The sequence below is a fragment of the Oncorhynchus kisutch genome, linkage group LG29 (genome assembly GCF_002021735.2).
Source record: "Oncorhynchus kisutch isolate 150728-3 linkage group LG29, Okis_V2, whole genome shotgun sequence".
NCBI lineage: Eukaryota > Metazoa > Chordata > Actinopteri > Salmoniformes > Salmonidae > Oncorhynchus > Oncorhynchus kisutch.
The window spans coordinates 10,296,336-10,319,976 of record NC_034202.2 but is presented as its reverse complement, the minus strand read 5'-3'; the positions used below and the strand labels follow the sequence as shown (position 1 = coordinate 10,319,976).

General features: G+C 46.1%; 1 protein-coding gene across 3 annotated transcripts in view; it reads left to right on the top strand.

The window, feature by feature from the left end:
• LOC109880108 (disabled homolog 2-interacting protein) overlaps positions 1-23,641 on the top strand; it is a 256,453-nt gene that overhangs the window by 82,729 nt on the left and 150,083 nt on the right. Inside the window, exon 1 of one of the 3 annotated variants that reach the window (XM_020472352.2) lies at positions 14,085-14,690. The exons of 1 other annotated variant lie outside the window; for it this stretch is intronic. In XM_020472352.2, coding sequence (XP_020327941.2) covers positions 14,561-14,690 — 130 coding nt within the window. In that variant the 5' untranslated portion in view covers positions 14,085-14,560. Of the gene's footprint in view, positions 1-14,084; positions 14,691-23,641 lie in introns of those variants that run through there. One more of the 3 variants, XM_031808700.1, reaches the window with a different exon arrangement.

Here is a 23,641-nt window from a genome sequence, read left to right as displayed (position 1 = left end):
CTGCCTAGCCCAAGTGTGTTGGCAGTATATCAGCATAGCCCCAGTTTGGTAGCAGTATATCAGCCTAGCCACAGTGTGCTTGCAGCAGTATATCAGCCTTGCCCCAGTGTGTTAGCAGTATATATGCCTATCCCCAGTGTGTTAGCAGTATATCAGCATAGCCCCAGTGTGTTAGCAGCAGTATATCAGCCTAGCCCCAGTGTGTTAGCAGCAGTATATCAGCCTATCCCGAGTGTGTTAGCAGTATATCTGCCTAGCCCAAGTGTGTTGGCAGTATATCAGCATAGCCCCAGTTTGGTAGCAGTATATCAGCCTAGCCCCAGTATGTTAGCAGCAGTATATCTGCCTAGCCCCAGTGTGTTAGCAGTATATCAGCCCCAGTGTGTTAGCTGTATATCAGCCTAGCCCCAGTGTGTTAGCAGCAGTATATCAGCCTAGCCCCAGTATGTTAGCAGCAGTATATCAGCCTAGCCCCAGTTTGTTAGCAGCAGTATATCAGCCTATCCCGAGTGTGTTAGCAGTATATCTGCCTAGCCCAAGTGTGTTGGCAGTATATCAGCATAGCCCCAGTGTGTTAGCAGCAGTATATCAGCCTAGCCCCAGTGTGTTAGCAGCAGTATATCAGCCTATCCCGAGTGTGTTAGCAGTATATCTGCCTAGCCCAAGTGTGTTGGCAGTATATCAGCATAGCCCCAGTTTGGTAGCAGTATATCAGCCTAGCCACAGTGTGCTTGCAGCAGTATATCAGCCTTGCCCCAGTGTGTTAGCAGTATATATGCCTAGCCCCAGTGTGTTAGCAGTATATCAGTCTAGCCCCAGTGTGTTAGCAGTATATCAGCTTAGCCCCAGAGTGTTAGCAGTATATCAGCCTAGCCCCAGTGCATTAACAGTATATCTGCCTAGCCCCAGTGTGTTAGCAGTATATCAGCCTAGCCCCAGTGTGTTGGCAGTATATCTGCCTAGCCCCAGTTTGTTAGCAGTATATCAGCCTAGCCCCAGTGTGCTTGCAGCATTATATCAGCCTTGCCCCAGTGTGTTAGCAGTATATATGCCTAGCCCCAGTGTGTTAGCAGCAGTATATCAGCCTAGCCCCAGTGTGTTATCAGTATATCAGCCTAGCCCCAGTGTGTTGGCAGCAGTATATGTTGGCAGCAGTATATCAGCCTAGCCCCAGTGTGTTAGCAGCAGTATATCAGCCTATCCCCAGTGTGTTAGCAGTATATCAGCCTATCCCCAGTGTCTTAGCAGTTTATTTGCAGAGGCAACGTATGTTTGCGGTATATCAGTCTAGCCCCAGTGTGTTAGCAGCAGTATATCTGCCTAGCCCCAGTGTGTTAGCAGCAAAATATCAGCCTAACCCCAGTGTGTTAGCATTATATCTTTCTAGACCCAGTGTGTTAGCAGCAGTATAACTGCCTAGCCCCAGTGTGTTAGCAGTATATCAGCCCCAGTGTGTTAGCAGTATATCAGCCTAGCCCCAATGTGTCAGCAGCAGTATATCTGCCTAGCCCCAGTATGTTAGCAGCAGTATATCTGCCTAGCCCCAGTATGTTAGCAGCAGTATATCTGCCTAGCCCCAGTGTGTTAGCAGTATATCAGCCTATCCCCAGTGTCTTAGCAGTTTATTTGCCGAGGCAACGTATGTTAGCGGTATATAAGTCTAGCCCCAGTGTGTTAGCTGTATATCAGCCTATCCCCAGTGTGTTAGCAGTATATCTGCCTATCCCCAGTGTGTGAGCAGTATATCAGCCTAGCCCCAGTGTGTTAGCAGTATATCTGCCTATCCCCAGTGTGTGAGCAGTATATCAGCCTAGCCCCAGTGTGTTAGCAGTATATCTGCCTATCCCCAGTGTGTGAGCAGTATATCAGCTTGGCCCCAGTGTGTTAGCAGTATATCAGTCTAGACCCAGTGTGTTAGCAGTATATCTGCCTAGCCCCAGTGTATTAGCAATATATCAGCATAGCCCCAGTGTGTTAGCAGTGTATCAGCCTAGCCACAGTTTGCTTGCAGCAGTATATCAGCATTGCCCCAGTGTGTTAGCAGCAGTATATCAGCCTAGTCCAGTGTGCTTGCAGTATATCTGCCTAGCCCCAGTGTATTAGCAATATATCAGCATAGCCCCAGTGTGTTAGTAGTGTATCAGCCTAGCCACAGTGTGCTTACAGCAGTATATCAGCATTGCCCCAGTGTGTTAGCAGCAGTATATCAGCCTAGCCCCAGTGTGTCAGCAGCAGTATATCTGCCTAGCCCCAGTGTGTTAGCAGCAGTATATCTGCCTAGCCACAGTGTGTTAGCAGCAGTATTTCAGCCTTGCCCCACTGTGTTAGCAGTATATATGCAAAGCCCCAGTGTGTTAGCATTATATCACCATAGCCCCAGTGTGTGAGCAGTATATCTGCCGAGCCCCAGTGTGTTAGCAGTATATCAGCCCCAGTGTGTTAGCAGTATATCAGCCTAGCCCCAGTGTGTTTACAGCAGTATATCAGCCTAGCCCCAGTGTGCTACTAGTATATCTGCCTAGCCCCAGTGTGTTAACAGTATATCTGTCTAGCCCCAGTGTGTTAGCATTATATCACCATAGCCCCAGTGTGTTAGCAGTATATCAGCCTTGCCCCAGTGTGTTAGCAGTATATATGCCTAGCCCCAGTGTGTTAGCAGCAGTATATCAGCCTATCCCCAGTGTGTTAGCAGTATATCTGCCTAGCCCCAGTGTGTTAGCGGTATATCAGCCTAGCCCCAGTGTGTTAGCAGTGTTTCATCCTAGCCCCAGTGTGTTAGTAGTATATCAGCCCCAGTGTGTTAGCAGTATATCAGCCTAGCCCCAGTGTGTTTGCAGCAGGGTTTCATCCTAGCCCCAGTGTGTTAGCAGTATATCAGTCTAGCCCCAGTTTGGTAGCAGTATATCAGCCTAGCCCCAGTGTGCTTGCAGCAGTATATCAGCCTTGCCCCAGTGTGTTAGCAGTATATATGCCTAGCCCCAGTGTGTTAGCAGCAGTATATCAGCCTATCCCCAGTGTGTTAGCAGTATATCTGCCTAGCCCAAGTGTGTTAGCAGTATATCAGTCTAGCCCCAGTGTGTTAGCAGTATATCAGCTTAGCCCCAGTGTGTTAGCAGTATATCAGCTTAGCCCCAGTTTGGTAGCAGTATATCAGCCTAGCCCCAGTGTGCTTGCAGCAGTATATCTGCCTAGCCCCAGTGTGTTAGCAGTATATCAGCCTAGCCCCAGTGTGTTGGCAGTATATCTGCATAGCCCCAGTTTGGTAGCAGTATATCAGACTAGCCCCAGTGTGCTTGCAGCAGTATATCAGCATAGCCCCAGTTTGGTAGCAGTATATCAGCCTAGCCCCAGTGTGCTTGCAGCAAAATATCAGCCTAACCCCAGTGTGTTAGCAGCAGTATAACTGCCTAGCCGCAGTGTGTTAGCAGTATATCAGCCCCAGTGTGTTAGCAGTATATCAGCCTAGCCCCAGTGTGTCAGCAGCAGTATATCTGCCTAGCCCCAGTATGTTAGCAGCAGTATATCTGCCTAGCCCCAGTGTGTTAGCAGTATATCAACCCCAGTGTGTTAGCTGTATATCAGCCTAGCCCCAGTGTGTTAGCAGCAGTATATCAGCCTAGCCCCAGTATGTTAGCAGCAGTATATCAGCCTAGCCCCAGTTTGTTAGCAGCAGTATATCAGCCTATCCCGAGTGTGTTAGCAGTATATCTGCCTAACCCAAGTGTGTTGGCAGTATATCAGCATAGCCCCAGTGTGTTAGCAGCAGTATATCAGCCTAGCCCCAGTGTGTTAGCAGCAGTATATCAGCCTATCCCGAGTGTGTTAGCAGTATATCTGCCTAGCCCAAGTGTGTTGGCAGTATATCAGCATAGCCCCAGTTTGGTAGCAGTATATCAGCCTAGCCACAGTGTGCTTGCAGCAGTATATCAGCCTTGCCCCAGTGTGTTAGCAGTATATATGCCTAGCCCCAGTGTGTTAGCAGTATATCAGTCTAGCCCCCGTGTGTTAGCAGTATATCAGCTTAGCCCCAGAGTGTTAGCAGTATATCAGTCTAGCCCCAGTGCGTTAACAGTATATCTGCCTAGCCCCAGTGTGTTAGCAGTATATCAGCCTAGCCCCAGTGTGTTGGCAGTATATCAGCATAGCCCCAGTTTGGTAGCAGTATATCAGCCTAGCCCCAGTGTGCTTGCAGCAGTATATCAGCCTATCCCCAGTGTGTTAGCAGTATATCAGCCTATCCCCAGTGTCTTAGCAGTTTATTTGCAGAGGCAACGTATGTTCGCGGTATATCAGCATAGCCCCAGTTTGTTAGCAGTATATCAGCCTAGCCCCAGTGTCTTAGCAGTTTATTTGCAGAGGCAACGTATGTTTGCGGTATATCAGTCTAGCCCCAGTGTGTTAGCAGCAGTATATCTGCCTAGCCCCAGTGTGTTAGCAGCAAAATATCAGCCTAACCCCAGTGTGTTAGCATTATATCTTTCTAGCCCCAGTGTGTTAGCAGCAGTATAACTGCCTAGCCCCAGTGTGTTAGCAGTATATCAGCCCCAGTGTGTTAGCAGTATATCAGCCTAGCCCCAATGTGTCAGCAGCAGTATATCTGCCTAGCCCCAGTATGTTAGCAGCAGTATATCTGCCTAGCCCCAGTATGTTAGCAGCAGTATATCTGCCTAGCCCCAGTGTGTTAGCAGTATATCAGCCTATCCCCAGTGTCTTAGCAGTTTATTTGCCGAGGCAACGTATGTTAGCGGTATATAAGTCTAGCCCCAGTGTGTTAGCTGTATATCAGCCTATCCCCAGTGTGTTAGCAGTATATCTGCCTATCCCCAGTGTGTGAGCAGTATATCAGCCTAGCCCCAGTGTGTTAGCAGTATATCTGCCTATCCCCAGTGTGTGAGCAGTATATCAGCCTAGCCCCAGTGTGTTAGCAGTATATCTGCCTATCCCCAGTGTGTGAGCAGTATATCAGCTTGGCCCCAGTGTGTTAGCAGTATATCAGTCTAGACCCAGTGTGTTAGCAGTATATCTGCCTAGCCCCAGTGTATTAGCAATATATCAGCATAGCCCCAGTGTGTTAGCAGTGTATCAGCCTAGCCACAGTTTGCTTGCAGCAGTATATCAGCATTGCCCCAGTGTGTTAGCAGCAGTATATCAGCCTAGTCCAGTGTGCTTGCAGTATATCTGCCTAGCCCCAGTGTATTAGCAATATATCAGCATAGCCCCAGTGTGTTAGTAGTGTATCAGCCTAGCCACAGTGTGCTTACAGCAGTATATCAGCATTGCCCCAGTGTGTTAGCAGCAGTATATCAGCCTAGCCCCAGTGTGTCAGCAGCAGTATATCTGCCTAGCCCCAGTGTGTTAGCAGCAGTATATCTGCCTAGCCACAGTGTGTTAGCAGCAGTATTTCAGCCTTGCCCCACTGTGTTAGCAGTATATATGCAAAGCCCCAGTGTGTTAGCATTATATCACCATAGCCCCAGTGTGTGAGCAGTATATCTGCCGAGCCCCAGTGTGTTAGCAGTATATCAGCCCCAGTGTGTTAGCAGTATATCAGCCTAGCCCCAGTGTGTTTACAGCAGTATATCAGCCTAGCCCCAGTGTGCTACTAGTATATCTGCCTAGCCCCAGTGTGTTAACAGTATATCTGTCTAGCCCCAGTGTGTTAGCATTATATCACCATAGCCCCAGTGTGTTAGCAGTATATCAGCCTTGCCCCAGTGTGTTAGCAGTATATATGCCTAGCCCCAGTGTGTTAGCAGCAGTATATCAGCCTATCCCCAGTGTGTTAGCAGTATATCTGCCTAGCCCCAGTGTGTTAGCGGTATATCAGCCTAGCCCCAGTGTGTTAGCAGTGTTTCATCCTAGCCCCAGTGTGTTAGTAGTATATCAGCCCCAGTGTGTTAGCAGTATATCAGCCTAGCCCCAGTGTGTTTGCAGCAGGGTTTCATCCTAGCCCCAGTGTGTTAGCAGTATATCAGTCTAGCCCCAGTTTGGTAGCAGTATATCAGCCTAGCCCCAGTGTGCTTGCAGCAGTATATCAGCCTTGCCCCAGTGTGTTAGCAGTATATATGCCTAGCCCCAGTGTGTTAGCAGCAGTATATCAGCCTATCCCCAGTGTGTTAGCAGTATATCTGCCTAGCCCAAGTGTGTTAGCAGTATATCAGTCTAGCCCCAGTGTGTTAGCAGTATATCAGCTTAGCCCCAGTGTGTTAGCAGTATATCAGCTTAGCCCCAGTTTGGTAGCAGTATATCAGCCTAGCCCCAGTGTGCTTGCAGCAGTATATCTGCCTAGCCCCAGTGTGTTAGCAGTATATCAGCCTAGCCCCAGTGTGTTGGCAGTATATCTGCATAGCCCCAGTTTGGTAGCAGTATATCAGACTAGCCCCAGTGTGCTTGCAGCAGTATATCAGCATAGCCCCAGTTTGGTAGCAGTATATCAGCCTAGCCCCAGTGTGCTTGCAGCAGTATATCAGCCTTGCCCAAGTGTGTTAGCAGTATATATGCCTAGCCCCAGTGTGTTAGCAGCAAAATATCAGCCTAACCCCAGTGTGTTAGCAGCAGTATAACTGCCTAGCCGCAGTGTGTTAGCAGTATATCAGCCCCAGTGTGTTAGCAGTATATCAGCCTAGCCCCAGTGTGTCAGCAGCAGTATATCTGCCTAGCCCCAGTATGTTAGCAGCAGTATATCTGCCTAGCCCCAGTGTGTTAGCAGTATATCAACCCCAGTGTGTTAGCTGTATATCAGCCTAGCCCCAGTGTGTTAGCAGCAGTATATCAGCCTAGCCCCAGTATGTTAGCAGCAGTATATCAGCCTAGCCCCAGTTTGTTAGCAGCAGTATATCAGCCTATCCCGAGTGTGTTAGCAGTATATCTGCCTAACCCAAGTGTGTTGGCAGTATATCAGCATAGCCCCAGTGTGTTAGCAGCAGTATATCAGCCTAGCCCCAGTGTGTTAGCAGCAGTATATCAGCCTATCCCGAGTGTGTTAGCAGTATATCTGCCTAGCCCAAGTGTGTTGGCAGTATATCAGCATAGCCCCAGTTTGGTAGCAGTATATCAGCCTAGCCACAGTGTGCTTGCAGCAGTATATCAGCCTTGCCCCAGTGTGTTAGCAGTATATATGCCTAGCCCCAGTGTGTTAGCAGTATATCAGTCTAGCCCCCGTGTGTTAGCAGTATATCAGCTTAGCCCCAGAGTGTTAGCAGTATATCAGTCTAGCCCCAGTGCGTTAACAGTATATCTGCCTAGCCCCAGTGTGTTAGCAGTATATCAGCCTAGCCCCAGTGTGTTGGCAGTATATCAGCATAGCCCCAGTTTGGTAGCAGTATATCAGCCTAGCCCCAGTGTGCTTGCAGCAGTATATCAGCCTATCCCCAGTGTGTTAGCAGTATATCAGCCTATCCCCAGTGTCTTAGCAGTTTATTTGCAGAGGCAACGTATGTTCGCGGTATATCAGCATAGCCCCAGTTTGTTAGCAGTATATCAGCCTAGCCCCAGTGTGCTTGCAGCAGTATATCAGCCTTTCCCCAGTGTGTTAGCAGTATATATGCCTAGCCCCAGTGTGTTAGCAGCAGTATATCTGCCTAGCCCCAGTGTGTTACCAGTATATCTGCCTAGCCACAGTGTGTTAGCAGCACTATTTCAGCCTTGCCCCAGTTTGTTAGCAGTATATCAGCCTAGCCCCAGTGTGTTAGCAGTATATATGCCTAGCCCCAGTGTGTTAGCAGCAGTATATCTGCCTAGCCCCAGTGTGTTACCAGTATATCTGCCTAGCCACAGTGTGTTAGCAGCAGTATATCTGCCGAGCCCCAGTGTGTTAGCATTATATCACCATAGCCCCAGTGTGTTAGCAGTATATCAGCCTTGCCCCAGTGTGTTAGCAGTATATATGCCTAGCCCCAGTGTGTTAGCAGCAGTATATCAGCCTATCCCCAGTGTGTTAGCAGTATATCTGCCTAGCCCAAGTGTGTTAGCAGTATATCAGTCTAGCCCCAGTGTGTTAGCAGTATTTCTGCCTAGCCCCAGTGTGTTAGCAGCAGTATATCAGCCTAGCACCAGTATGTTAGCAGTATATCTGCCTAGCCCCAGTGTGTTAGCGGTATATCAGCCTAGCCCCAGTGTGTTAGCAGTATATCAGCCTAGCCCCAGTGTGTTGGCAGTATATCAGCATAGCCCCAGTTTGGTAGCAGTATATCAGCCTAGCCCCAGTGTGCTTGCAGCAGTATATCAGCCTATCCCCAGTGTGTTAGCAGTATATCAGCCTATCCCCAGTGTCTTAGCAGTTTATTTGCAGAGGCAACGTATGTTCGCGGTATATCAGCATAGCCCCAGTTTGTTAGCAGTATATCAGCCTAGCCCCAGTGTGCTTGCAGCAGTATATCAGCCTTTCCCCAGTGTGTTAGCAGTATATATGCCTAGCCCCAGTGTGTTAGCAGCAGTATATCTGCCTAGCCCCAGTGTGTTACCAGTATATCTGCCTAGCCACAGTGTGTTAGCAGCAGTATTTCAGCCTTGCCCCAGTTTGTTAGCAGTATATCAGCCTAGCCCCAGTGTGTTAGCAGTATATATGCCTAGCCCCAGTGTGTTAGCAGCAGTATATCTGCCTAGCCCCAGTGTGTTACCAGTATATCTGCCTAGCCACAGTGTGTTAGCAGCAGTATATCTGCCGAGCCCCAGTGTGTTAGCATTATATCACCATAGCCCCAGTGTGTTAGCAGTATATCAGCCTTGCCCCAGTGTGTTAGCAGTATATATGCCTAGCCCCAGTGTGTTAGCAGCAGTATATCAGCCTATCCCCAGTGTGTTAGCAGTATATCTGCCTAGCCCAAGTGTGTTAGCAGTATATCAGTCTAGCCCCAGTGTGTTAGCAGTATTTCTGCCTAGCCCCAGTGTGTTAGCAGCAGTATATCAGCCTAGCACCAGTATGTTAGCAGTATATCTGCCTAGCCCCAGTGTGTTAGCGGTATATCAGCCTAGCCCCAGTGTGTTAGCAGTGTTTCATCCTAGCCCCAGTGTGTTAGTAGTATATCAGCCCCAGTGTGTTAGCAGTATATCAGCCTAGCCCCAGTGTGTTTGCAGCAGGGTTTCATCCTAGCCCCAGTGTGTTAGCAGTATATCAGTCTAGCCCCAGTTTGGTAGCAGTATATCAGCCTAGCCCCAGTGTGCTTGCAGCAGTATATCAGCCTTGCCCCAGTGTGTTAGCAGTATATATGCCTAGCCCCAGTGTGTTAGCAGCAGTATATCAGCCTATCCCCAGTGTGTTAGCAGTATATCTGCCTAGCCCAAGTGTGTTAGCAGTATATCAGTCTAGCCCCAGTGTGTTAGCAGTATATCAGCTTAGCCCCAGTGTGTTAGCAGTATATCAGCTTAGCCCCAGTTTGGTAGCAGTATATCAGCCTAGCCCCAGTGTGCTTGCAGCAGTATATCTGCCTAGCCCCAGTGTGTTAGCAGTATATCAGCCTAGCCCCAGTGTGTTGGCAGTATATCTGCATAGCCCCAGTTTGGTAGCAGTATATCAGACTAGCCCCAGTGTGCTTGCAGCAGTATATCAGCATAGCCCCAGTTTGGTAGCAGTATATCAGCCTAGCCCCAGTGTGCTTGCAGCAGTATATCAGCCTTGCCCAAGTGTGTTAGCAGTATATATGCCTAGCCCCAGTGTGTTAGCAGCAAAATATCAGCCTAACCCCAGTGTGTTAGCAGCAGTATAACTGCCTAGCCGCAGTGTGTTAGCAGTATATCAGCCCCAGTGTGTTAGCAGTATATCAGCCTAGCCCCAGTGTGTCAGCAGCAGTATATCTGCCTAGCCCCAGTATGTTAGCAGCAGTATATCTGCCTAGCCCCAGTGTGTTAGCAGTATATCAACCCCAGTGTGTTAGCTGTATATCAGCCTAGCCCCAGTGTGTTAGCAGCAGTATATCAGCCTAGCCCCAGTATGTTAGCAGCAGTATATCAGCCTAGCCCCAGTTTGTTAGCAGCAGTATATCAGCCTATCCCGAGTGTGTTAGCAGTATATCTGCCTAACCCAAGTGTGTTGGCAGTATATCAGCATAGCCCCAGTGTGTTAGCAGCAGTATATCAGCCTAGCCCCAGTGTGTTAGCAGCAGTATATCAGCCTAGCCCCAGTGTGTTAGCAGCAGTATATCAGCCTATCCCGAGTGTGTTAGCAGTATATCTGCCTAGCCCAAGTGTGTTGGCAGTATATCAGCATAGCCCCAGTTTGGTAGCAGTATATCAGCCTAGCCACAGTGTGCTTGCAGCAGTATATCAGCCTTGCCCCAGTGTGTTAGCAGTATATATGCCTAGCCCCAGTGTGTTAGCAGTATATCAGTCTAGCCCCCGTGTGTTAGCAGTATATCAGCTTAGCCCCAGAGTGTTAGCAGTATATCAGTCTAGCCCCAGTGCGTTAACAGTATATCTGCCTAGCCCCAGTGTGTTAGCAGTATATCAGCCTAGCCCCAGTGTGTTGGCAGTATATCAGCATAGCCCCAGTTTGGTAGCAGTATATCAGCCTAGCCCCAGTGTGCTTGCAGCAGTATATCAGCCTATCCCCAGTGTGTTAGCAGTATATCAGCCTATCCCCAGTGTCTTAGCAGTTTATTTGCAGAGGCAACGTATGTTCGCGGTATATCAGCATAGCCCCAGTTTGTTAGCAGTATATCTGCCTAGCCCCAGTGTGCTTGCAGCAGTATATCAGCCTTTCCCCAGTGTGTTAGCAGTATATATGCCTAGCCCCAGTGTGTTAGCAGCAGTATATCTGCCTAGCCCCAGTGTGTTACCAGTATATCTGCCTAGCCACAGTGTGTTAGCAGCAGTATTTCAGCCTTGCCCCAGTTTGTTAGCAGTATATCAGCCTAGCCCCAGTGTGTTAGCAGTATATATGCCTAGCCCCAGTGTGTTAGCAGCAGTATATCTGCCTAGCCCCAGTGTGTTACCAGTATATCTGCCTAGCCACAGTGTGTTAGCAGCAGTATATCTGCCGAGCCCCAGTGTGTTACCAGTATATCAGCCCCAGTGTGTTAGCAGTATATCAGCCTAGCCCCAGTGTGTTTACAGCAGTATATCAGCCTAGCCCCAGTGTGCTACTAGTATATCTGCCTAGCCTCAGTGTGTTAACAGTATATCTGTCTAGCCCCAGTGTGTTAGCATTATATCACCATAGCCCCAGTGTGTGAGCAGTATATCAGCTTAGCCCCAATGTGTTAGCAGCAGTATATCAGCCTAGCCCCAGTGTGTTAGCAGCAGTATATCACCCTAGCCCCAATGTGTTAGCAGTATATCAGCCTAGCCCCAGTGTGTTAGCAGCAGTATATCACCCTAGCCCCAATGTGTTAGCAGTATATCAGCCTAGCCCCAGTGTGTTAGCAGCAGTATATCACCCTAGCCCCAATGTGTTAGCAGTATATCACCCTAGCCCCAGTGTGTTAGCAGTATATCAGCCTAGCCCCAGTGTGTTAGCAGCAGTATATCACCCTAGCCCCAATGTGTTAGCAGCAGTATATCAGCCTAGCCCCAGTGTGTTAGCAGGTACTTCTGCCTAGCCCCAGTGTGTTAGCAGCAGTATATTACTCTAGTATCTTAGCTATCCCATCACAATGAACCCAGTGAGGACCGAGGAACGACGGTAAAGGTGTCAGCATTAGCTAACACTATGAACTGGGTCAGCTACAGGCTGCCGGCATAAAAATCGAACATACTGTAAACTCACACAGAGGCACTGGTACTGTTTGTTTGTGTCTGGCTCCAACAAAAATAGAACTGTTTGGCCATAATGACCATTGTTATGTTTGGAGGAAAAAGGGGGATGCTTGCAAGGCGAAGGACACCATCCCAACCGTGAAGCACGGGGGTGCTAGCATCATGTTGTGGGGGTCCTTTGCTGCAGGAGGGACTGGTACACTTCACAAAATAGATTGCATCATGAGGCAGGAACACTATGTGGATATATTGAAGCAATATCTCAAGACATCAGGAAGTTAAAGCTTGGTCGCAAATGGGTCTTCCAAATGGACAATGACCCCAAGCATACTTCCAAAGTTGTGGAAAAATGGCTTAAGGACAACAAAGTCAAGGTATTGGAGTGGCCACCACAAAGCCCTGACCTCAATCCTATAAAACATTTGTAGGCAGAACTGAAAAAGCATGTGCTAGCAAGGAGGCCTACAAATCTGACTCAGTTTCACTAGGTCTGTCAGGAGCAATGGGCCAAAATTCACCCAACTTATTGTGGGTAGCTTGTGGAAGGCTACCAGAAACGTTTGACCCAAGTTAAACAATGTAAAGGCAATGCTACCAAATACTAATTGAGTGTATGTAAACTTCTGACCCACTGGGAATGTGATGAAAGAAATAAAAGCTGGAATAAATCATTCTCTCCACTATTATTCTGACATTTCACATTCTTAAAATGAAGTGGTGATCTTCATTGATCTTCAAGATAGGGAATTTTTACTCCGATCAAATGTCAGGAATTGTGAAAAACTGTGTTTAAATGTATTTGGCTAAGGTGTATGTAAACTTCAGACTTCAACTGTATATATTTTTTTATTTAACAAGGCAAGAGAGATAAGAACAAATTCTTATTTTCAATAATGGCCTACACTGGTCAAACCCGGATGACGCTGGGCCATTTGTGCACTGCCCTATGGGACTCCCAAACACGTCTGATTGTGATACAGCCTGGATTTGAACCAGGGTGTCTGTAGCGATGCCTCTAGCACTGAGATGCAGTGCCTTAGACCGCTGCTCCACTCGGGAGCCCTATTGGAGAGGTAGAAGGACATTATCCTTCATCAATGCTTTATAGAAAATGAGTTTGATTCCAACTGTGGTTCACTGTAGATGCTGTATTGACTATCCTATACATCATCAGTTTGATGTCACGGCAGGGCTTGTGTCTCTGCTGTCTCTACCAGGTGTTAAGGTCTAGGTCTTTGTACACAATGAAACTCATCTTCTATTATAGAACTCAAAATAGACCCATTGTACATTTGTGTATTGTCCAAATATGTATGAATGGGTATCTGAAGTGTGTGTGTGTGTGTTTCTACCTCTTTGTGTCCATCTGGCAGTCTCGTCCAGCTGCCTGACCCACACCTTTGGAGCCCACTCCTATTGGTTCTCTGACATGTCTAGAGATGCTTTTCCATTGGTTGTCACTGGCATGCCTAGAGGGGCAAGTACGAGCCCGTGATAATGAGATTATCCTAAAGTGTGGACTGGATTCAACTGGACTGTGAGTTTAGACTGGTACTATAGTCATTTGGAGTGGACCGGGATTGTGAATGTAGCATAGGAATGGAATGAGGTTAGACAGAATAAATCATATTGTAGTGTATTTTGTTGTATTTTGTTGAGGTGATCATTTCATTTTGGTCCAAGTCTGTGGAAATGTTATATTTGACCATTATTTAACTAGGCAAGTCAGTTAATAAGAACAAATTCTATTTACAATGACGGCCTACCCCGGCTAAACCCGGACAATGCTGGGCCAATTGTGCGGCACCCTATGGGACTCCCAATCACAGCTGGATGTGATGCAGCCTGGATTCGAACCAACGACAGTAGTGACACCTCTTGCACTGAGATGCAGTGCCTTAGACCGCAACGCCACTCGGGAGCCAAAATGCAATAGAATAATGAATGAAAAATGGAGAGGAAGAAAGAGATTGAGGAAGGAAATGGAGATGTAAAGACAAACAGATGTAAATACAGACAGATGTAAATACAGACAGATGTAAAGACAAACGGATGTAAAGACAAACGATGTAAAGACAAACGGATGTAAAGACAAACGGATGTAAAGACAAACGGATGTAAAGACAAACGGATGTAAAGACAGACAGATGTAAATACAGACAGATGTAAATACAGACAGATGTAAAGACAAACAGATGTAAATACAGACAGATGTAAATACAGACAGATGTAAAGACAAACAGATGTAAAGCCATGTAAACTAAAGGCGTCCCGTTGCACTTCCACCCCATTCCACCCTACTGCTGATAACTGCCAGGTTTTCACCACAGCCCAAACTTTTCTTCTGTTGTTCTCTCTTAACTTAATGGCATGAATTGAGAGACATGCAGCCCTACACACACACAGCCCTGCAGGTTGGCAGGTCAGGGGAAGGAGAGGCGTTATAAAAGTATCTCTCGGGGTAACTAGTAGGCTTCAACCTGAGTGGCTGACTTAATGACTGAGTGAGAGAACGACAGAGGAGGAGTGGACTCTTTTTTTCTCTCTTTCTGCAGAATTCCTCCAGTCACTCCTGGCTGGCGATGGGAATTGGACGAGCTTTCCTGTGATTCAGAATACAGAAACACAGCATTCAGGACACTCTTGTGTCTGACGCTCTGGGAAAATTTACAAGGGAGTTTATTTCGGAAGTTGGAGCAGAGTTTTTGGACGTTTTGGGTATAGTGAATTGCGTGAAGTTAGAGTGTATTTTTGGAAGTTGAAGGAGAATTTTGGGACACTTTGATAAGAGGGACACTGAGTTGAATTGAAGTGTACTTGGGATAGTGTGATAGTTGCACTGGCTTGGTCCTGGGTTTTTGGAAGGACCATGGCAGGGGCAGGCATTACCAGGAAGGGTTCTGGGAGACCCTCGTACTACTACAGGTTTCTGGGCCGCACTCGTCTCCAACGGCAACGCAGCAGGTCCCGCAGCCGCACCAGACCAGCAGCCAGCAGGGGTAACACAGACCACCACAGTCCATTATCTCTCTCTCTCTTTTGTTTCTTTGTGCTGTCTGTCTGTCTGTCTGTCTGTCTGTCTGTCTGTCTGTCTGTCTGTCTGTCTGTCTGTCTGTCTGTCTGTCTGTCTGTCTGTCTGTCTGTCTGTCTGTCTGTCTGTCTGTCTGTCTGTCTGTCTGTCTGTCTGTCTGTCTGTCTGTCTGTCTGTCTGTCTGTCTGTCTGTCTGTCTGTCACTGTGAGATGACAGGGTAGCTTTGATGTCTCCTCTCTGTCATTGAGGAGGCACAATGATCACACCACATCTTTATGGCAAAGTGCACATACTCTCCGACACACAAAACGTTCACAGGCAAACACATACAAAGACAGATATGCACACACACACACACACACACACACACACACACACACACACACACACACACACATAAATATTTACATACTGTACACACACATAAACAAAGACATACAGTACCAGTCAAAGGTTTGGACACACCTACTCATTCAAGGATTGGGTCTTGATTTTTACTATTTTCTACATTGTAGAAGAGATCAAAACTATGAAATTACACATATGGAATCATGTAGTAACCAAAAAGTGTTAAACAAATCAAAAATACATTTGCGATTTGAGATTCTTCAAAGTAGCCACACTCTGCCTTGATGACAGCTTTGCCTTGTTTTTGCGACTGCACTTGAAGAATCTTTTGTTGGTCTTGATATTGACTGACCTTCATGTCTTAAAGTAATGATGGACTGTTCTTTGCTTTTTTTGAGCTGTTCTTGCCATAATATGGACTTGATCTTTTACCAAATAGGGCTATCTTCTGTATACCACCCCTACATTGTCACAACACAACTGATTGGCACAAATGCATTAAGAAGGAAAGAAATTCCACAAATGAACTATTAACAAGGCTCACCTGTTAATTGAAATGTATTCCAGCATTCCAAAGCTGTCATCAAGGCAAAGGGTGGCTACTTTGAAGAATCTCAATATACAACATATTTCGATTTGTTTAACACTTTTTTGGTTACGACATGTTTCCATATGTGTTATTTCATAGTTTTGATGTCTTCACTATTATTCTACAATGTAGAACATAGTAAAAATAACACACACACACACACACACACACGTGGGGAGTTGGGAGTTCCGAGGACAATTGTCCCACCTTGATCTTTATTACACACTCAGCCACAGAACCAGAAGAGCAGGAAGAGCAGACAGACAGACAGACCAGAGCTGAACTCTGTACTCACCTTAGGACACACATACTCACACACACACAGACACACACACACACTGCCCTACACTGGCCTGCTTTGTGATACAGTATTATATCAATGACAGAGTGATTTGATGATATTGTGCTCTGTATGTGCCTGTTCTCCTTGACTGACCCTCCTGGCTAAGCTTACACTGGTATATCTGAAAAATAGATATCTTTGTTTACTAACTTATCTCTGATGGGGATTTGTCCAATAATGAGGTGGACCGAGGGAGGGCATGCATGTCTTTGTGTGTGTTTTGTATTTGCTTTGTTGATGCTCTATTGAGCCCAATTCTGCTCGTTAGGTGAGTGATCGTCTCAGTCTGTTGTTTGAGACGAATAGAAGTGAATAAGAGAAGAGATGTGAGGAGAATAAAGGAGAAGAGAGGAAAAGTGAATGGGAGTTGAACTCTGTAAATCCTCCACCCTGTATGTGTTCTTCCCCATTATACACGGAGGTGTCCTATGGCGCTGCACACAAACACTGATCTTTTACTGGTCTGTCTTTGTTTTGGTTTTGTTGTTTGGACCTAGGTTTCCATCCAATTGGCAACCGATTATTCATGCGAAAAGATCCGTGTTTGTGTGCCCACTAGTGGCGTGTTTCCACCAAATTGACTTTTTCAGTGTTTGACAACGCAGTGCACTTTTTCGCTCACGTTTTCATGTTCTGAGTTAAAAATTGAAAGTTCAATTACTTTCCATCGTTTTCAACTCTACTGATAGTTTGGTCACCCCCAAAAAACTGTTGAGTTAAATAGGACTCTTTACGGTGTAAACTTAACTCCTGAATCAACACTAGAAATGTTACACTGAAAAAATAAACTCGCTGCGTGCTATGGAAGGGACACATCTGCAGGCTTCCCTACATTTCAAGAACATTTTAGAATTCTGAAGAACCGCAGATGCCAAGTCAAGAGCGCAACACTTAGCTCGGTGGTTCTATTTTGAGCAACATTCCTCAAAAGAACCTTAAGAGCTGAGGTAGAATCATAAGAACCTTCTTTTTTTCAGTGCCCTTGTGTGTGTGTGTGTGTGTGTGTGTGTGTGTGTGTGTGTGTGTGTGTGTGTGTGTGTGTGTGTGTGTGTGTGTGTGTGTGTGTGTGTGTGTGTGTGTGTGTGTGTGTGTGTGTGTGTGTTTGCGTGTGACTATTAAGGGCAGGAGATTTAGAGTCGAACACACAGAAGGGGAGTTGTTATTTTCGAGTTGTTATTTTCGTCTGCACCGGAGATCAAGTTTGTGTTATCTCATGGAAGTTCCAGTGGCCTTTGATGTACGTTCTATGGCTGGTACAGTACACACACAGACAGTTGGTGTGTGTGTGTGTGTGGTGGTGGTTTCTAAACCCGGTCTCTCTGTGTCTATATCAGATCACTGCTAGTCTTATCACGCCATGATATCAACTGTACCTGTAGGTGGTTGACATTTACATATTCAGACTTCCTGGTGGTTATGGCTTCCCTTATCTCATCACCTGGGCACAATCATAAAGTAATCACGCTTTAGCCACACACAGACCTACTGTTTTCGACTCTATCTCTCTTTCTCTCTCTCTCTTTCTCTCTCTCTCTACCGCACCTGCTTTCTCGACCTCTGAATGCTCGGCTATGAAAAGCACACTGAGAGCCTGAGTTCCTCTCTAGGTTTCTTCCTAGGTTCCTGCCATTCTAGGGAGTTTTGCTTCTACATCTGCATTGCTTGCTGTTTGGGGTTTTAGGCTGGGTTTCTGTGTAGCACTTTGTGACATCTGCTGATGTAAAAAGGGCTATATAAATACATTTGATTGAGATACATGAAAAAAACACACACACATTGTTATATCTGGTCATGAGTGTGTTTGATGCTCTCATCAGAAGCCTGGGGAAACTCTTAGCTACCTTGCGGCTGTTTGTCTGTGGTAGGACTTGACCTGTGAAGAGCTTCATTGTGCGCCTATGTGGACAGATATACTCCTTATGCAAATACTGCTCTATTACTCAGCTCTATCACAGCCAGTATGGGAAACTAGGAACAAAAACAGCCCAGGATAACCTTTTCTAGTAAATCTCCCGTGTGTGTTTTTCCATGAGAGAGAGAGGTTGTTAAGTAGGGTTAATTAGGTTTGGTAATAAAGATGTAACAACATATCACAGCCCCTTTCTACACTGAAGGGTTCTACTGTGTCTGGTTCTATGCTGAACTTTGATTCCTATGTTGTGTTGCCCTATGTTTGGTGTAGGGTAGGGTAGGGTAGTGTTTGTGTGATTTTGTTTTTTTACCTTCTTGTGTCTCCTCTCTCATACAGGACGTTATCGCCGTCTTTCGCTATCTGTCCATCATGCTCTCTCTCTTTATTCTCGCCAACAAAACTCACATTACATCAGTGCACCCAGCAGCTGCTGTTGAATGGTAGGTTGTGTAACATTCATAAACACACGCACACACACACACACACACACACACCACAGCAGCTGTCTGGGATGGGCCGAGGATATACGCTCCCTTTTGAACAACCGAGCCCCCTGCTTTCTCTTTCTCTCTTTCTTCTTTTGAAATGGTGGGATCTGTTCTTTCTTCTCTTTCGTCTGCTGGGCGACAGATGTAGATCTGTTTTGGCCATTATGTGGCTGTTACAGTGTGACTACCAGCTGTAGGCTACAGTCACACCATGCTAACACTATCACACCCCGGTAACACTATCACACCTACACAATAGAACACCATTTAGTGGAACGTTAACCGTACTGTATCGCCCCATCATGTCATTTAGCCAGGAACGTGTGCATGTTGGTGGCAGAGACGTCAGGCGCAGGAGAACAGACTTCGTATAAACGGAGTTGTTTAACAAATGCTGACAAAACTCCAAAACAACCAAAATGTATAAAATAACAAAGTGGGTACAAAACCCGTCGCACACCAACACTAAATAGCACATCACATACAAACAAAACAATCTCCGACAAGGACATGTGGGGAAACAAAGGGTTAAATACACAACATGTAATTGATGGGATTGGGACCAGGTGTGAAGGAAGACAAGACAAAACTAATGGAAAATTAAAAATGGATCAGTGGTGGCTAGAAGGTCGGTGACGTCGACCGCCGAACACCGCACGAACAAGGAGAGGGACCGATTTCGTCGGAAGTCGTGACAGAAAGACACTGGGCTCTAGGTAGAAACCATAACTGGGGCCGATGTTTTCCAATGTCAGGTCAATTGGTGCAAAAATACACAAGGCCCTAACAACAGGAAGCGGTATTGCTGTGCCTTATTATCAGAATTAAACAATGGAAGTCGACATACTCACTAAACAGCTCCTCGATAGGGTGAGTGTGTCAGCGTTGGCTCTCATAATGTTGTTTGTGACAGATCTCTGCTTTCCTCTCCGTGTGTGTCTCACTAAACTAGCGGGAAGTGAGGAAGTGAAGCAGGCCTGTGGATGGGAAACATGGCTGCACCAACATGGTGCTGAACGATGGTTCAGTTTCCAAAACCCAGGCTCATTTCCAGCTAAAAACAGGAAACTGGAACACAGCCTGGTTCTGACGCCTGTACTCTGCTGTTGTGTTTGTATAGAGATAGATAGAAGAGACATTGAGCTACTGTGGGATCATCATGATATTTAACGTGGGATCATCATGATATTTAACCCAGGATCAGGGTTTTAGCCCCGGCTGTTTTCATAAAGCCAGTGGCATTAGAAGCTGCTCCCTGTAGTACCTAAACCAGCCAGGACTATTCTAGACTGGATGGAGTTTGCGCATTTAGCCCTGCATGGAAGCTGCTTCCTAAACCAGCCTGGACTGGCCTAGGTGGCGAGGAGCCGGATGATGGAGCACTCCTCAGGCCCCAAAGAGACTCCAATAATGGGGAGACAGGTGATGGTTGATCCCCACCCTAATCCTGGAGCTTTACCCTCAGATTACCAGAGGGAGCAGAGAGAGTGGTCTGTCTGTGGGTGTGGATGTCTGGGAAGGGGGAGGTAGAGGACAGGCTGTGATTCTACCCATCCTTCTATCTAAGATCCTCCTGTCAACACACACACACACGACACGCACTGTTCCACAGTGTGTTATTTTAGTACAAGGGTTCTTAAACATTTTCACCTCGAGATTCAAATAAGAAATTGACCATCCTACCGAATCCAAATGGTCCTCTAACGACCCGAATAAAGAAGAGAAAGTGTTGGTCCTGACCAAAAGTTTAAGAAACCCTGGTTTAGGGCATTCATCTGCAGGCCATATTAGCTGATTTTTGAGTGTTCTACGTTCTATTAGGGCAGTACATGTCACCTGTTGTGTGTCTGTTTGGGATTTGCGCGGTTATTTGAATATTCAAATATCCGATCAGACGTTAGTATTAGATTACTTGGGAGAGTATTCATTTATTTAATTTTTTAAAGGCCTTTTTTTTAAGGCTTTGTCTAAAATCAAATGCAATGATCTATGTGACATTGCTACATAGCCTACAAGGATAGACCATTACATTTGAAATGTTAATCAAAGCAAGAGTTTTAAGACAGTTTTAATTAGTGCGGCGCATAAAAAAGATTCACCAGTAGGTAGCCGAGACACGTTTCACACCTGTAGCTTGTTGTTTTTGTCTGTGTCACGTTCATCGTGAGTAGAATTCCACATAATTTTAATAAATCGAAACTCACTGAACAAAACAACAAACAACCAAACGAAACGTGAAGCCAGACAAATAGTGCTGACAGGCAACTATACATAGACAATATCCCACAACACGAATGAAGAAAATGGCTACCTAAATATGATCCCCAATCAGAGACAACGATAAACAGCTGTCTCTGATTGGGAACCATATCAGGCCAACATAGACATACAAAAACCCCTAGACATACTAAAACCCTAGACATACCAAAGATGCAGACTCCCGGCCGTAAACCTGAACCGATAGGGGAGGGTCTGGGTGGGCATCTAACCTCGTGGCGGCTCCGGTTCTGGACGCAGCCCCACCTCCTTACGCTGATCCCTCCGGTTCTGTGGAACCGGACCGTGGATCATCGCCGGAGGCTCCGGACTGCAGCTCGTCGCTAGAGGCCCCGGACCGGGAACCGTCGCCGGAAGCTCCGGACCGGGAACCGTCGCCGGAAGCTCCGGACCGGGAACCGTCGCCGGAAGCTCCGGACTGTGGAGGCTCTCTGGAGGTCTGATGCGTGGGACCGGTACAGGTGGCACTGGGCTGATGACACGCACCTCAGGGCGAGTGCGGAGAGGAGGCACAGGACTGTGGATGCACACTGGAGGTCTGATGCGTGGGACCGGTACAGGTGGCACCGGGCTGATGACACGCACTTCAGGACGAGTGCGGAGAGGAGGCACAGGACGTACTGGACACCTGTACCGAGATAAGTTGTGTGGGGAAATGGCTTTTTCACCCTAAAAACATTTTAGGGTGGCGCTAAATTTATCTACACAAGTAAACTGTGGCTGTCACGGTTTTTGAGTCACGGTGGTACGCAGTGATGATGCAAAAAATTTACAATTGATTTGAATGAACTATTCATGAACTTGCGAGTAATTAACTTTACACTCACCATTACACTCACCATTGATCCTTTCTTGTTCGTAATCTGCGAGCAAGGCGCAACCCCTCGTGGAAAGAGGCTATACGGCACAGAATGAGTTGCATAAAGCGTGCCATACCTTACATCGTGACACGTCACACTTTAACGTACAGCGTCAGAGGGGTCAGTTTTTTTCAACTTTTCTCCAATAATATTGGTCCTTTACCATGTCAATCAACGCTGAATAGAAACTTAGTTCACACCCCGCATTTTGATGCCAACACAGTCGCTACAGTCCCATTAGCTTTCATTGCAGCCTCGTTTGAATGCTGCGGTTGCCCAAAATGTGTACGGAACGGTGTTAGTCAACGCTAGCTGGCTACTGTAGCTAGCTAGCATCTTTACAACAATTTGATGCAGTCAAGACAGGCATTACACGATGGTATGACAGATAACCTATGACACGGGGTAAAATAGGCCACGGTTTCCCAAACAGGGTTTATCAAATGGGGTTTCCCAAACGGGGTTTCCCACAAACTTACTGCCTTCTTGTTCATTTCAGCAGCATATTTCTCTTTGGTTTTTGTTTGTCTTTCCCCTGGTGACGTTCGTATGTCTTTGTGCCCACCACTTGAAATGGAACACCATTGAATGTGAGACTTTTACTCTCCCAACTGAGTTATTTTTTTCTGCCAAAGGCTTTGCATCTAAAGGTCAATAATATGATACATTACTATTAGAATGAAAGGCTTGTAGGCAAGCTAACAGTTTTGCTCTATCAAATAGAAAAACTCCTCTGTGCTTGGAATGGAATCCCTTATGGTAGCTAGTTAGCTCATTTTAGATGAGAGTAGCAAAAGTTAGCTACTAGTTATCTGAAAAAGAAAAGACAACTTACCCTTTTGCCCAAAAACTTTTGTCCTTTCTCAGTGTTATGAAATGTTAGTGACGTTGCCAATTCTTGTTCCCAAATGTGTTTAGTTATGTGGTCCTCAAAACTTGAACTCAAGATTTGCCATTTCAAAAATGAGGCACTTCCCGCAAATACGCATCATCACACTCCCTCATCCGATTGGTCGGGTAGGCGGGCCTTCTAGCTTTGTGGCTGTGGTAACTATTGATGACTAGGAAAAACCTACAGGCAAGTCATCTGTAGGAGAATAATTTATGCACAGAGAGGCAAGAGCTGAGCTATTTCATGTATTTATTTTATTTATAACATTTACTAGTTTATTTAGGCTATTCATTTATTTGTTTAGGCTTGGCCAATTTCTTAGCATAGGCAATGTTTCTATTTTCTTTGGGATATTTTTGTTTAACGAAATAATTTGTTAACTAATGTTGAATGACTCGAGTGAAGTGTGATATTTGTCATCATAAAGCTGAGTGACTCACTCATACATAGTGTCATGACGTTTGTTAAAAAATAAAAGCGTTAACGCCACTATCTTTGATTGTCTTTTAAAAATAACATTGTTGACCAAGTTAATCTCTGTGTGTGTGTGTGTGTGTGTTTGGGAGTGCGCATGTGCATTAGACTGATTGCCTGGCCATCACTGGCTGTATTAACCGTCCTAAAATCACCACACAAAAAAATACTCTAATCTGAAAAATGTGGTCAACAGGCTCAGGCAGCACTGTCAGGAATACTGCAACTATGTCGCCCTCCCTGCAAAAACACCCACTTCCTCCTCCTGCCTGCTTTTCCCACAAACACACAGACAAAGGCCCTCAGCAGCCAAGCTAAATAAGAATCTCTCTCTCTCTCTCTCTCTCTCTCTCTCTGTGTTTGCGAGTTGAGTATTGTGGAAGAATAAAGCCACTTGAGTTCCTTACCGTATGAACTTACGCAGGAGCTGACAGCAACAGTGGGGCGTGCTGGTTAAAGTGACTGTATGTGTCTGCAGGTGTTTATTATTTCCCTCAGAGGATAAGACACTTTGACGCCTTTTATCACCCGCTAAGTGGAGGGTACATATCTGCACAGAGAGAGAGAGAGAGGTCAAGTCCAGGGTGTTCCTCACAACTCAGTGTTAACACACTACTAAAGCCCTATTCCCAATAGGAGAGATGAAGGACAGTCTGAGTAGTAGAGTGGCGGGAATTGATTTCTACTTTTCAATTCACATTACATCCTTGTGTTTCTTTTGTTGTGGATGGCAAC